At 40.8% G+C, this 14,401-nt stretch overlaps 1 protein-coding gene across 1 annotated transcript; it reads right to left on the reverse strand.

Annotated features, from left to right (window-relative positions):
• Window positions 1-2,478: 2,478 nt before the first annotated feature.
• On the reverse strand, window positions 2,479-12,845 carry LOC306822132 (nuclear receptor subfamily 1 group D member 1-like). The gene is made up of 8 exons (XM_079340900.1): window positions 12,060-12,845; window positions 7,009-7,320; window positions 6,815-6,903; window positions 6,534-6,678; window positions 4,456-5,036; window positions 4,156-4,341; window positions 3,837-4,047; window positions 2,479-3,746 (listed from the first exon to the last, which is right to left on the reverse strand). Exons 1-8 carry the CDS (start codon window positions 12,076-12,078, stop codon window positions 3,550-3,552), a joined length of 1,740 nt encoding a protein of 579 aa, XP_079197026.1. The 5' UTR covers window positions 12,079-12,845; the 3' UTR covers window positions 2,479-3,549.
• Window positions 12,846-14,401: the final 1,556 nt, after the last annotated feature.

Here is a 14,401-nt window from a genome sequence, read left to right on the forward strand (position 1 = left end):
TTTTGTTTTGTTTTCTATATTTGACAATTGTTAATAACCAAATAAAATACAATAACCCAGAACAAAACAAGAAAGGAATGTAAAAAACACGAAGGCCAGTCCTGTAAAATAGCATGCTATTATTATCAATGTAGATTCTATTGCGCTTTCTGAATCAAAGTAATTTACTTGAACACCCAATTTGATCCTTGAAGTTATTCTGAGTCACACTCCTTATCAGTAGGTGGCGCAAAATGCACCAGTTCGTTGTTTGCCAACTACCATTAAAACTTAACGAAGAAGCAGTAGAAAAAGTAGCTGTGTTTGTGGGTGCTGTCTTGAGTTGAGTGAGTGCAGTTTAGTGTAACTGTAGTCGGCTCACGTCTGTGTCAGTTTTTCGGTGAGTGATAATCGAGTACTATTTCTTTTAAGCACCAATCAGCATGTAGCCTATCTGTGTCTGTTCCCATCTTTCTGCAAAAAAAGTTTTGCAAGGTCCCCAGAACATCAGAAACAGAATCAGCTTTATTGACCAGGTATGTTCAACACACAAGGAATTTAACTTTGGTAGACTGTGCTCTCTCTGTACACTGTAAACATTAAATAATAACAATCAGCTAAATATATGAACAGTTAATTTAAGACTAATATGTAGAAGACTAAATAAGATAATAGTGCAGTGATGAGTAGTGCAAAAAGGATGATGGAGTAAACATGAGGTAGTTATCTTTTGCAGTATTTACATAGGAGAGTGTGTGTAGATGGTCATTGAAATTAAACAATGTATACATTCACAGTGACAGAGTAGTTCCAGGGTTATTTCACAGCAGCAGGTCTGACACTCTGTGACTGTTTAGTGTTCATCAGAGTGACAGCCTGGGGGAAGAAGCTGTTCTTATGACAGGTTGTTTTGGCATATTATGTAACACCTGCCAGAGGGGAGGAGCTTGACCAGTCTGTGTCCAGGGTGTGAGGGGTCTGCTTTCCTGACCCTGGACCGGTATAAGTCCTGAAATTGGGGGTAGGGAACACATATAGACTGTAAAAAGACCAGTCTGTAAAGTGCAGCATTCTTCCAGCATCATCACCCCAGTGTTTACGCTTACTGCCACCAGGTGGCATCAGCAGATGAGAACATGTCCTGCGATTGATATTCAAAAGGGAACATGTGCCAGACATACAACGTTGTCATTTACCTTAATTATGTGCTTTTGTTCTTAGGGAGGTATATTTACCATTTGCAGCACACCGAAAAGACTAGCCTATAGCAATTATTCCACTTCCACTTGACATGTGATAGGCATACTTCCCAATTCCAACTGTACAATCCACCATTCTTACAAAGTAGACAGAAACATTGTTAGAGTGGGGTTTTTTTTTATTTGCAAACTCTATCTGCTGTTTAAGTAAACATGACATGGCCGAATGTCTCAGACCAGCTGTGAGCTGATACTGTTTTCCTAGTGATTCAAATGTCATGGTGTTGCCCTGTTTTGAAGTCTTTTTATGATTTGATTAAATGTACAACAGAAGTAGAGGCATTTGTATGTTTTTTATTCACATATGGTATGAGTTGCGGATATTTGTGTCTCTCTGTCTACTTAAACATGACGTCACGGCCAAAAGAAGTTTCTGTTGTTATGGTTCTGTCCAGCAGGTGGCATGTGAAGACCACTATCCATTTCATAGAAATTACTAGAACACTGGTTGATATACTGCAGAGATCTTTTTTTTTCTTTTTTCTTTTTTATGGCTAAGTTTGAAAAAAAGAAAAGGTTTTGGAGGCAGCTTTTGGTTGAGATATGTAGAAAACAGTGGCCTTTTGCGATGATATATATATATATATAATTATTTTTTTTCACTTAAAAGCGAATTTTGAATGAAAGCATACATGTAATTCTAAATGTGGGAGAATAATCTCCTGATTTTTAAAAATGAAATCATAGAAGGGGGAGGGGCTGCTAGTCACAGTCCTTACTTTCTTCTGTATATTTTAGAGTAAATGTGAGCTTCTGTTAGGATTTCATTAAAGAATATCAGGATATGAATAAAACATTGAATAAAAGATGAGATTGATGAAGATGAGAGTCCCCCCAGTGGTGGTGGATTCCTCTTGTGTCGTCTTCAATCCTGACTAATCATCTGTGGAGCATTTCCATGCTACGTCCTTAAAAACCTCCAGTTCACGTGTGTTTCACTGAACATATTTCATGAAACAGAGTCCATCTTAGTTAAATGTTTTCTTCCCAATGGCTACTTTGTTGGCTTTATTCTGGAGTTGCAAAGAGCATCCACTTCTTAAGTGATTGTTATTGAAATTACATGTATTTGTTATCACACACTAAAAGATCAAGTGGTGTTTCTTGTTAGCAAGGAAGCACCCAATTGCTCTTAACCCTGGAGCACGATTGACTGATTGCTTCTGTTGCTAAGCTACAGCAATACTAGTGGTAGAATCACAATAGGAGGAAAAATGATAATAACGGAGTACAAGGAAAATGCTTTATGATGTTATTTAATAATAGTACTCTATGGTGTCACCATAAAACATTTACAAAATATTCACAAGGTGATACACTCAGTTGACAATACATATATCTCAATTATATATCTTCAAATAAAAAGTTTGTACTTGGAGCGCACAAAGTAAATGCTGCTTTCTCTTTACAGTCTGTATAGCAGTCTATTAGTCAAGATATTATACAATGTATCAACACAAACTTCATTTACATATTTTATAATCTGTAAACTAACAAGAACAATAAAAGTAATGTACAAAATTTACAATAGAACACCTTAACACATAACCCCTCATACATGGTCTAAAATGACCAATAATTTCTCCCTGATTATCGCATACAAATACAATGCAGCTTACTCTCATTTCTTAAAAATGTTATTCACTTCTCAATCACGGATGATTTTTATAAAGATTTCTCACATGTTGACATTTTGTGAGAATAGCTTATTTCATTTAAACAGGGCATACACGTCCTTCCAACTGCTTGTCATATATTTCTATTGCTATGTTATATATTCGACCTCAAGAGGTCTTCTGAATGGATGAATGGAAAAAAAAAGTGCCCTTTGCACAATATAGCATGGATTTAGTTTTTATAAAATGGTAGATGGTGAATGTTTGTACATGTTTCTGTTTCCCTGGGCAAGCGTATGTGCTTCCCACTGTTAGCCCTTGTGAGCTGGGTGGAGTTCAAAGTCTGGTGAGGAACAGCAGGCTCTTTCTTCTTTTTGGTCTCCGGAACAACAATACTGACAACTATGACTTGGTGGTCTCATGTTTACTTGAAAACCAGAGGAAGAACACAGTCCAGGTTGTTGTTAGGCAATTCTGAAGGAAGAATCAGTTTGAGTTCAGGAGCCCACTTTCCTGCCGTCTTTCACTGATTTCTTTATCAAGATCATCTCTCTTTCATTGCATCGGACTTTGCATGGCCCCCACAACAACTGTCCATCATGCATAGGCCAGTGTGCTGGATGTGGCAGGCCAGGCCAGGCTTGCATGGGGAGGTCCCCAAAGCAGATACCTCTGTTGAGTTAAGCTCTTTGAGCTCATGGATCTATGCGGAAAGCTAAAAGCTTGTCAGAGTGGTGGTTGTTCAAGGTGCGTAGGTCTGGCAGACGTAGCAGCAGCTTTGGGAAGAGAGTGCTGTCATCTGGGCGACGACTGGTGATGAGAGAGCGAAGAGCTTTTATAAGATTCTCCTGCAACTGCTCCACTGCTCCAACCTCGACGATACCAGAGCGATCTGGAGAAAGAAAGGGGACATTTAGATTCGGCACAGGACAAAGCGTGTCAACAGTGTTTGCTTGTTTAAATGTATGATGACGTGTCTTACCAGCAGAAACGAGCACAACAGCCATGAAAAGGGCCATCTCATCTGGCTCCAAACACATAGATCCAAGCTTCTCGCTGAATTCAAACATGCCGTCCAATAAGGAGCCCATGCCAAGAGCCCTCAGCGATGCCAGGGAGTATGTCTGCCCATTAAGGAATGTCACTGTCCTCTCCTTGGGATCAAATAATGAGCAGAACCTCACCATCAAAACCTGTGGACACAACCAGAGTCAAGTCAAGATCAGATCATACGTAGGCAACAGAATAAATAGTAAAGAAAATCTCCCAAGTTACCACCAAGAAAATGTAACTGGTTGTACCTGGAAAGTGCCGGATTTGAGTAGCATGACCTGATCATGCTGGCTTAGGTTCTGGAAGCCTGGGATGCTCTTTGCAAACTCCACTACCTCTTTAACAGCAGGAGTGAAGCATTGGGAGAAAGACTCCCACACCTCCTGACTTGAACGACTGGCTGGGGCCACTGGACAGGAATTGAGTGGACAAGCCTACAGAGGAAAGGGGAGAGAAAATAAGTAAGAATGTGTCATGGACTTTTCATTGACAATCAATAGATGTTCAGATTCTGGATATGACAAAAGGAGGAGGACAAAAGGTCTCACCAGCACTTTGGCTCCTCCGTTCAGCTTCCAGGGACAGGGACTTTGGTTCTGAGAATCTCTGGCTATGTAGCTGCTCTGATTGGCTGAGTAGGCCTGAGATGATTGACTGCCACTGAAGGGACACTGATTCTGATTGGAAGAGAAGTTGTACTTGGAGTTGTCGACATTGGTGTTATTGGAGTTTCTGTTGTTGCTGGGTGCCATGGGGCAGGTTGTGGTGACATGGTAGCTTGATGTGATGTTTGCCTGCTCGGCCCGAGCTGTGTGCTGCGTCTGGGTTGTCGAGTGTGACATGGAAGCTTCTTGAACCTGATTGTTTTGAACTGAGGAAATGCCTGTGTTACTGCTGACAGCTGCCATCATGGGTAGGTCCTCTTCGGTTTTAATGAAGCGATTGCGGTAAGACTGTGATATGGAGCCTGCTCCTTCATTCGTCTGATTTGGTGGACTGCAGGGAGCGTCGGACGGAGATGACACCTCCATGTCCATGGAAGCTGATTCGTTGAGACTGTTCATGTAGCTTTGCATCTCATCCAATAGTCGCTGCTTCTCCCGTTTGGGAATACGCCCAAAACGCACAGCTGAGGACAGAAGAGAGCATCCTCTGTTAGCAATTAATGGCATCGAGCTTTAATACCACTGCCAGATTCTTAATGCCAGAGATGCAGAGTAACATTCAGACACGTTAAATGATTATCACATTTTACAATTCAGAGAAACAAGAACCTTTTTTATACCTCTTTTATATTTTCATGTCTGACAATTGAGCAGTAATTTCTATGAGGATTACTAATCCAGAGACCTTTATTTAGTCTCTGAATACATTCAACCCAATACAGACACTCTAGCCTTTATCCCATCTGATGGCCTCATCCTCCTTTAATCTAACCTTTACAATCCTCCCTTCCCCCTTTTCAATACTGCACCTCAACTGGCAGCCCTATTAATAGTCCGCTGTACGCACCACCTCCTCCCCCCACCTCTCTCTCCCTCTCTCTTTCTGTCTTCATGTTGAGAGCTCACTTTCTTTCTTTTCAGGGGAAGTAGGTCACTGGGTCGACAGCACTGAACAAGATGTCATTAGCAAAGTAACAAAGTGAGAATTGGAAAGGTAGAACAGAAAAGAGAGACAGCTAGGTGAGGTGAAGGGAAGGGAAAAGATTGGATGCTTAAAATATGTACCTGTGCCCAGGGACCATGTTAACAACCCAAACATGAATATAAAATGTGGCTTTTGGGGTGTATAGCAGTTTTGTTGTGGGCTTAGGTAGAACATTCTGTTTATATTCTTGCTTTCATTTTTCTGCACATTCAGAAAATTTAAACGTGTAAAAAGATGTTGTTAAGTAAAAAAGTAGGCCTCCTGTTCATGTGATCATATAAATCAGCAGGTGATTTCTCATTCCCATATTTTGGCTTTTTTGGGTCAGCTAAAAGTGTTTGCTCCATAAAACCCATGATTTATTATCACCCAGTTTAGTCACATCCCAGGAGATCTGAGTCCTACAGTGAACAAAAGCAGCAGAGCTGATTAAGTGTAGCAATAATGTTTTAATTTCAGCTAAAGCTCTGTAGGTTTTGATTATGAACATGATGGAATAACATGTTTGTTTGTAAATGTCAACACTGAAAAACAATAGCATGGGCAGCGTTTCACATCTTAGTGAGCACATAGAGTAATCAACTCGCTGTGCCCCAATTTCCTAAAATAAACTATATTTGTCACAGTTTCTCCGTGACTGATGACTGCTGGGATTTCAAATGTGCCCTTCCCATAAATCAGACAGCATGCATGGAGGGAGGGAGATGGAAGGGACAAGAAGGCGAAAGGAGGAGAAAGCAGAAAGAAAGATGAAAGGAGATAAAGAGAAATGAAATATCAAGATATGGTAAGAGGAAATGTTTTTGTCAAACCTGCAATAGGAATTACATTTATCTTAAACGCTAACTATTATTAATAAACCTTGTTTATGTAGCCCCATGAAAACCATTCCTCTATGCTATGAAAAATAAAATCATTCAGTTGTAGTTGCCATATGAGTGACGATTTTGTTTTCAGGACATGAACAGTCTCTCACCATCTCTGGACATTCCCACGGAGAGACACTTCTTAAAGCGGCAGTGCTGGCAACGGTTTCGGTTCATGCGCATGATTATACACTTCTCATTCTTCACGCACATCTTGTAGTGGATATTCTGCTGAATGCTGCGTCTGAAGAAACCCTGGAGAAAGCACAACAAGGACCACGAGTTTGAATAGTGTCTTAAGTGTCAATGTGTATGTTCTTGAACCTACTGCGACATGATATTTTGATTTGACACTAAGAGATGAGATATAACACAAGCTTGGTTTGCTCACCTTGCAGCCTTCACAGGCATGCACACCGTAATGGAACCCAGATGCAATGTCTCCGCACACCTTACACAGAAGCACCATACCTCCGGTTTCTATGAATGAAGCATATATTCACCATTAGAGAAAGAATGCAATAACAAAGTACCTGCAGGTAAACATGGAGGGTAACAGGACAGAAGAAAGAGAGGAGTACTCACTGGTAAATGTGCCGGTGAAACCACAAGGTCTTTTGGCCACTGTGGGATGGCTGTAGGTTGCAGATGATACGGTGGCAACTTGGGCAACAGGAGCATTGTTTACTTCAGGAAACTGGAAGACCATTCTCGGGGAAGGACTTCCTCCGTCCCGTTCCCCTCTCCGCTTCAGAGGCCCGATCTCCTGAAAGGAGTTGCTCTCTGGCGATGAAGGCTGCGAGTGGGAGGAGGGTGACTGAGTTTGGTATCCACTTGAAGGGCTGCCAGGGCTAGGGCTGGCACTGCCGGATGAGCCGGCGTACAAGATAACACCACCTGGAGAAACAAAGACGGGCAAGAACTTAGCTTTCCCATCTTCATGTAGGTCAGAGCACACATGCGAGTAAGAGTGCAACTATTGAGCAATGCTCCACTTTGATTCAGCGAGCCTACTTGGCAGACTTTAAAGCACACAACCCTGATCATGTTTGGATAACAGATATTTGATCTGATGAATTATTTTGAAAAATATGTCGGCTACAGAAACAAAAGCTCTGACCTGGATAACTAGATACAGGCTTTGTATGCCAATGGGCTAGTTGCCAGTTGAAGAGTTCGAAGTGAATTAAAAAAAACTAAAAACACAAAGACCAGGCAAGATAAATACAATTATGTTGCTTGAACCAAAATTCACAAATTGTACAAATGTTATGTATATATTATGTTAATAGACTGTCTGAAATCTAAAAGACAAACCTCTAATATAACATTGTTGCAAAAAGTATTTCTGGACATCAATTACAAACAGAACAACAAATCAACATGACATGGCATAAAATGCTTTTAATATGTTACTGAGTCAGGCCATAAACAAGCCTTTGTGTAGGGCTGTCACATCAAGTCGGAAATGCCTTATTACCCCTCAACACACCGCCCACTCCCTCCTTGTTTTGATGACAGTCTTCTTCCCTTTCAAAACGAAAGACTGCCCCTCACGTGCAGGCAGAGCCAGCCAGCTGCCTCCCTGCTTGCTTTCAGCATCGATGTTTTACTCCTCTCCCTCCTCCCCTTCTTTTCAATCCTCCTCCCCTCTACTTCCCTCCCTCCCCGCTCTGGCTGTGGGCCTGCAGACCCATCTATCCGCCAGCCACCTGACCGGGAGCTCACATGGACTCTTGACACAGTTCCCGCCCGGCTCACAAGGCTCTTTGCGCAGTCCCGTGTAGACAACAGCAGCAGTACAATAACAAGCGCTGGGGCTGATCACGTTTGGAATAGAGAGCTGCTTTAATGCTGTGACTACAGCCCTAGAGGAAGCCAGCAGGACACAGTTAACTGGAGTTTCTGCATTCCACAATAAAACTGATTTGAAGGTCACAGTTACTAGTTATTAGAATTGTTATGTTTGTTTTATCATTAAAAACTATGAAAAATGAATTTTCCCATTATTTTTGGTGACATCATTTGCAATTGCAAGCCATCATCATCATGTGAACTATTGATATATTTCTGCTTATATAGGTCCCCTCGTCTTTATTTTAAAGTATGCCCTCCTTTCATTTGTCATTAGATCCCTGTGTCAGGTATCCAAATACTGGAGCACAACTGCCTGCCAACCAAGTTGCTGCCCATAAGCAGAAATTGTCTGCAAGCATCACTATCTTCGTTCAGAACCTGGGCTTGTATCACAATGATAACTTCCCCTTTAGGGGATCTAATAGACAGACAACTAAATGACAATGAGTAGTTAACCTTAGTTACACAGCTGCACTATGTAAAGTAAATAAACTAGTTTTATTTCTTATCTCCAACAATACCCTTGAACTTCTCACTCTGTCATTCTGTGCACTTTTCCTCTAGAGGACCTTGACTCATCGAAGAAAAAAAGCCTCCCTGGGCTCTTGTGCTTTCTCTCCTTGAGAAAACACGTGCTGTCTGTCTGATTAGCTTTTTAAGTGCCTCCTTAATTCCACTGCTCACACGTGTCAACACTGAATGCGAGGTACTCTAAGCTGTGTGGCTTATGTGTGGTGGCAGCTTCTGTGTCAGAGGTTCACATACAAATGTTGCATGTGCAAGTTTCTGGTTTTTGATGGAGAAAGATAAAGCTTTATGTGGACATGTGCATCACCTGCAGAGGGATAGGGTCACACCCTACTTGCCACATGAACTCCACACCCACCGTCTATATTCACATTCTCCGCCCCTGTGGCATAAAACCATTCCATGCAACCATTTCCTAGAATCTGGTGTGACTGAGTGCCAGAATGAGCACAGGTTAAAACATGTGACCTGTGGATACACACAGGGCCTTAAGAGCTCCAGCATAAACAAAACACTCCTACGCCCCTCCTTATTTGTCATGACTTCTCCTTATGTCTCGAAAGACATGCATGACAAGGAAACTATAGACACCATGCTCATAGTCTCGGGGGCGGAGACAGCTTAAGTTTACTTTTTCATGTGAACATTTACAACTGTACATACACGTGAAACAGCTGGCCACATGTCATGTGTATTTTCAGGAAGGCTTTGCAGGAGGACTGTTCCTAGAAAGCAACAGGGAGCAATTTATGATTTTGGTCACGTGAACCTCCATGAATGATTTTTTTTTTTTGCTAAACATTATTGATTCCATTGCATGTTTTCCACTCTGGACTTGTGTTTCAAAGGTATTGTAGGTTCACGAATGCATGTGTGAAAGACTAAGTGAAGAAGACGTAGTCAATCCTTGGATGGAATTACTATCTGTCACAGAATCAGCTTTTAATATAAATAAACTATGTGTGTGGATGTCTGTCAACTGACTGGCAACCAGGGTGACTCTGGTTTCAGGATTGATACAAGAGCCTAACGTTAAGTTCATTGTTTCTGTTGGCAGGAAAGACCTGTGACTCATTGATCTACTTAGACAAACAGAATATTTGTACCCTAAAATAAATGATAAATGGAATTTAATTCTGGGTAAATGAGAAAAACAAGTCTTCTTATGATCTATATATTTTGATCAGGCCATGGTCAACTCTGAAAACTGGAGGTTATATTTTAGACTCTTTATGAAAGTATGTATAATGTACAATAATTATACATCTACAATGACTCCAAATGTTTCATCGGGAAAAGGCACCATAAAATGATATGAAACTATATAACAGCCAATCCTTCAATATATTGAAGAAAACTGCTGCTTTCCCACCCCTGACAGAAACACTGGTGGTCTATGAACACAATAACGATAGTGTTATCCCACATAACAGGCTGAAAGGTTGCCATATGTGGGTTATTAAGTCGTCCGCGTACCATACAATAACAATTCAACATTAGAACTGTCATTTATTCAACATTTTAAACCTGTTAGAGTCACCACATCAAGAGGAAACATTCAAATATTGCTAAATCTCTCTGACCCACTGACCATCTATCCGCAAATAAAGAGGAATCCCCGTGCGAGCTCAGATAAAGAGGAGTGCACGCGGCGGAGGGGAGCGACCGAGCGGGGCGGGGTTGCTAGGGAATCAAGCGCATCACGTGGAAACAGAGGCTGTATACACGTGCTGTGAGCTCGAGGCGGGGTAACTGCGCATTGAAAATCAGGCGCATGATTCATCACGACGGATAGGATACTACCCATGATGCACTGGGTGGAAAACACAAGAACATACATGACAATCACAGCTGTAATACGCTGTTCAAGGACATTTTAATGTCTCGATCATCCTAATTTAATTAAGTTGGCCTCTTGTTGTCTATGTATTAGGCTGTATCTCTATCTTGCACCAAATAACACGCCAAAATCCGGTAACCTAATAATTTCATTTTTTTTCATCGCTCTCGACCTTTAGGACTGTATTGCCCTACTTCAAATAAACTAGGCCTAAAGTGGGCTGTTGTATGGCTGTTTCAGTCAATATCTGCTCAGTTAAAACATCAGCATAAATTCACAGATACGTTATTGTCAGACCTTTACACAAGACTATATAATCTGTAACTGAGCCACAAAGTTAAAGTTTAAATATTTCTCTCTTTTTTAGCCAACAATGTAGGCTACTGTACTAGAAGTGTACGTTTACTCAGGACCCGGTTTTTCTTCCAGCCACCTGTATTCATGGATGAATAACTTGGCACAGGTGATTTATCTGTGACTCAGGAGGCGTGACTACTCCCTGACACAGCGAGCCTACTCACATGTTTGAGGAGCGTTGGTTGGTTCCGAAAAAGTTGCCCCTCAGCCAAAGATACTACAAACTACCAAGTGAAGTGACACACACTACTGAAAAGGAAACGAGACCACACAAGTTCCCGTAAATGCCTCAGACCTCAGTCCAACACGATTCAAGATCACTATAGTAGCTGCCCCCAAATTTAAGTGACAGTGACATTCAATGAAACGAGAATATGTCCAATAAATAAATAGGTTAAGTGATATTGTTCACTGTGCCATCGTTTTGGATTGCGAAGTGAGTTTGTTTACATGCGGAGAATCGGAAGTCTACGACAAAGATTGACGAGAGAGGACTTCCCCCCCTCCGTGCTCAGCTCACTCACTCCCAAACTCTTCCTTATCTAAAGCCCCAAAGCTTTTGGCAACACGCCATCTATTACACAGCAAAATTACACTTAATAGCATGCAATTTTAATACCACAAATGATAGAATGACGCCTCAGCTGGTAACTAACAGATACTACCCAAAGCAGAACGTTTAGTTGAAAACAGATGCAGCTTCTATTTAAACGTCACTATTTTATGATAAATTTAATGCCAAGGTGCACAGGCTACGTGTTCTCTCTACTATTTAAATTAGCTATTGATTGTATTTAATTCATTGAAAGAAGAAGGCTATCTAAAAATCGCATTCACTGAATTATATTTAAAAAAAACGTATGATAGTTACATGTTAAATTAATCAATGTTTAATTCATTTAAATTAAACTATTCATGTACTGTTTATTGTCACGGTATTCAATGTAGAGAGGTGCAATGGCAGCTTATCTTTTGTCATAATGCACCACTGTCTGCATTTTTTGAATGACCGTAATCCTAAAAATAATTCAGAAAAATATTCGATATTACTTACCACCAGGACTGTGCTCCATGATTCCCAGAAGGTCGTTGTTCTGTTGTTCCGTGCTGTTTAATTCTGGAAGCTTAATATTGGATTGATTGCCACTGCTTGACACCGAGGAGTTTCGTTGATATAGGTGAAAGAATCGCAAACTGCCAAGGCATGGAGAGTGTATCCAAAAGATTAGACAAACAGGAGTGTGCACAGGGCATTTGGGGTCTTGAGCTAACCCAGTAAGCGTAAGACAAAAAAAAAATCTTTAAAGAAATTGGAACAGGTCTCGGTTTGATCCAAATATCTTCCAATGGTGAGTAGATGCACAGGGCAATATCAGCTCTCCGTCTATGCTCCGAAAGATGCCTAATGTTCAGATATCACTGAGCAGGGCTTCTCTAAATTACAAGAGGTCCCAAAGCATCCAACTGCTTGCCATGTACAGTCAACATTAAATCATGAACAGAGTGGAAGTACTTTAAACACTCCCCACTCATCAATAAGCAACACGCGTCTCAAAATAACCAGCACGTTTTCAGGTGCCTGAGAAATGTGACCAGTTTTTTTCAGCTCCCTTTTTTGTGTGTCCCGTCAACCGCCTGTTTGTTGATGTGTGTTAGGGATGTCTCCCCCCCGTATTTGCCCCCCTCCTTCTCTCTTTCTGTCACGCTCTCTGAAAACATTTCACCCACCTCCTTTCTTCAGGCCCCCACTCTTTTTACTCTTTCGCACTTTTTCATTGGCTGAGAGCCCCGCGTGGAAACGGCACATTGGGCTTGTTCTACATTGGAATGCTGGTTAAAGCTCTACAGCATGTGCGCATGGCATGTGAGCTCACGCTGCCCTACTGACACACATTTTATGCTAATGAGCTGCATGGGCTTGGCGATAACACAAAGAGGAGGGAAAAAGGAGAGAGGTCTCACTCCTGCCTTGTTTCCTGTGTTCACTTCACGTTCTTGCCCTTATCTCCAATTCAGTTCAAACTGGCTTTAATTGGCAAGGGAAACATCCGTCTACGTAGCCAACGCATGCGAAAATAAAACACGTTATCCTAATTTACAATTAGTGAGGCACTGAAAGATGATTTATAAGCTATAGCACATTTTAACAACAAGGCCATTCAAAGTGATTCACACAAGACATGAAAAGCACCATGACAAAGCGAAAAATAAACGTAAGAGTAGACCATTTAAAATCACTTCAACAATCCATTAGCAATCACATGACAAATGAAAATATGTGAAAACAAATAATATAAAACAGAAATATGATATTAAAGGGGGAATAAGTAAATAAATCCAAAATATATACAATCATTTGTTATTGAGAATTTTGGTATGGCTGTACAATAACATAATTGTATTATCATAATTGTAAATGTTGATAAAACATTTGGGGTTAAACCTAAAAATATACAATAAAAATGATTATTTGCTCTAAAAATATATACATTTAAGTATGGATAACTCAAGATAAAAATCTAATGGACATATTGTTGACATATTGTCATTGTTAACTTTTTTTATGTTGGTGACTAGTGTGACATGTAGGTTGCTGATGTCTTGGTACTGTGGACATGTGATTAAAAAGTGAAGCTGTTTCCACCTCTTGTTGAGCACAGTGGGTGCACAGTCTGTCCTCTTTAGGAAGCCAGATCTGTTTGAAGCAGCCTCTCTAAATGGTAAGGCTGTGCTCCCAAAATGTCTGTAAATAATCAAAGATTTCCTCTGTGTTTAATCAGTCACAGTGCACAAATATTCTGCCACTGTATAATCTCTATTTAGGAAAAAACAACAATTTAATTAGCTTTTTTTGGTTTGATTTTTTCCAGTGTATTAAATACTTTGATTTGTTGTTGTTATGTCAGTTGGTTTATTCAGTTGGTTTTCTCTGGGGCAGAACCAGCTAGATGAGGGAAGAGCTCTCAGTTCAGCCTGTCTGAAGGTGAGGGCTTTAGTATGGAGTATAGGGGAGGTCACTTTTTTTAGATGAGTATAAATGTGTTTTATCTTGATTCTGCTCTGCATGTATTTAATGTTTCCTGTTTGAGACAGAGAACAGCCCAGGTCAGGGAGAAATTGTGCAGAAGATCCAGGTGCAGTTATAGCACTTCCTTGAGCCTTCCATCTGTGAACAGCAGGTATTTGACTACAGTGTCTAAAAGAGGAGTGCCAGGTGCTGCAGACTGTCCTAATGCCCTTGCCGACTCGTTGATGTAAATATGTAAGAGTATTGGACTAAAGTGCATCCGTGCCTCGAAGTCTGTGTGTTTTTGGTCAGCTTTACAGCACACTTGTTGTTTGTGTACATTTAGATAATATAATGTTTGATATTTTCCTTCAGTTCCACTTCCTAAC

This window comes from Symphodus melops, assembly GCF_947650265.1.
Source record: "Symphodus melops genome assembly, chromosome: 4".
Classification (NCBI taxonomy): Eukaryota; Metazoa; Chordata; class Actinopteri; order Labriformes; family Labridae; genus Symphodus; species Symphodus melops.

Excerpts from the sequence above, each read along its gene's own strand:
- LOC306822132 (XM_079340900.1), bottom strand. Across the intron at positions 6,679-6,814 it reads ATGCCTGTGAAGGCTGCAAG|GGTTTCTTCAGACGCAGCAT; the intron begins GTGAGCAAACCA and ends TGCTTTCTCCAG. Across the intron at positions 4,342-4,455 it reads ACGGAGGAGCCAAAGTGCTG|GCTTGTCCACTCAATTCCTG; the intron begins GTGAGACCTTTT and ends TTTCCTCTGTAG.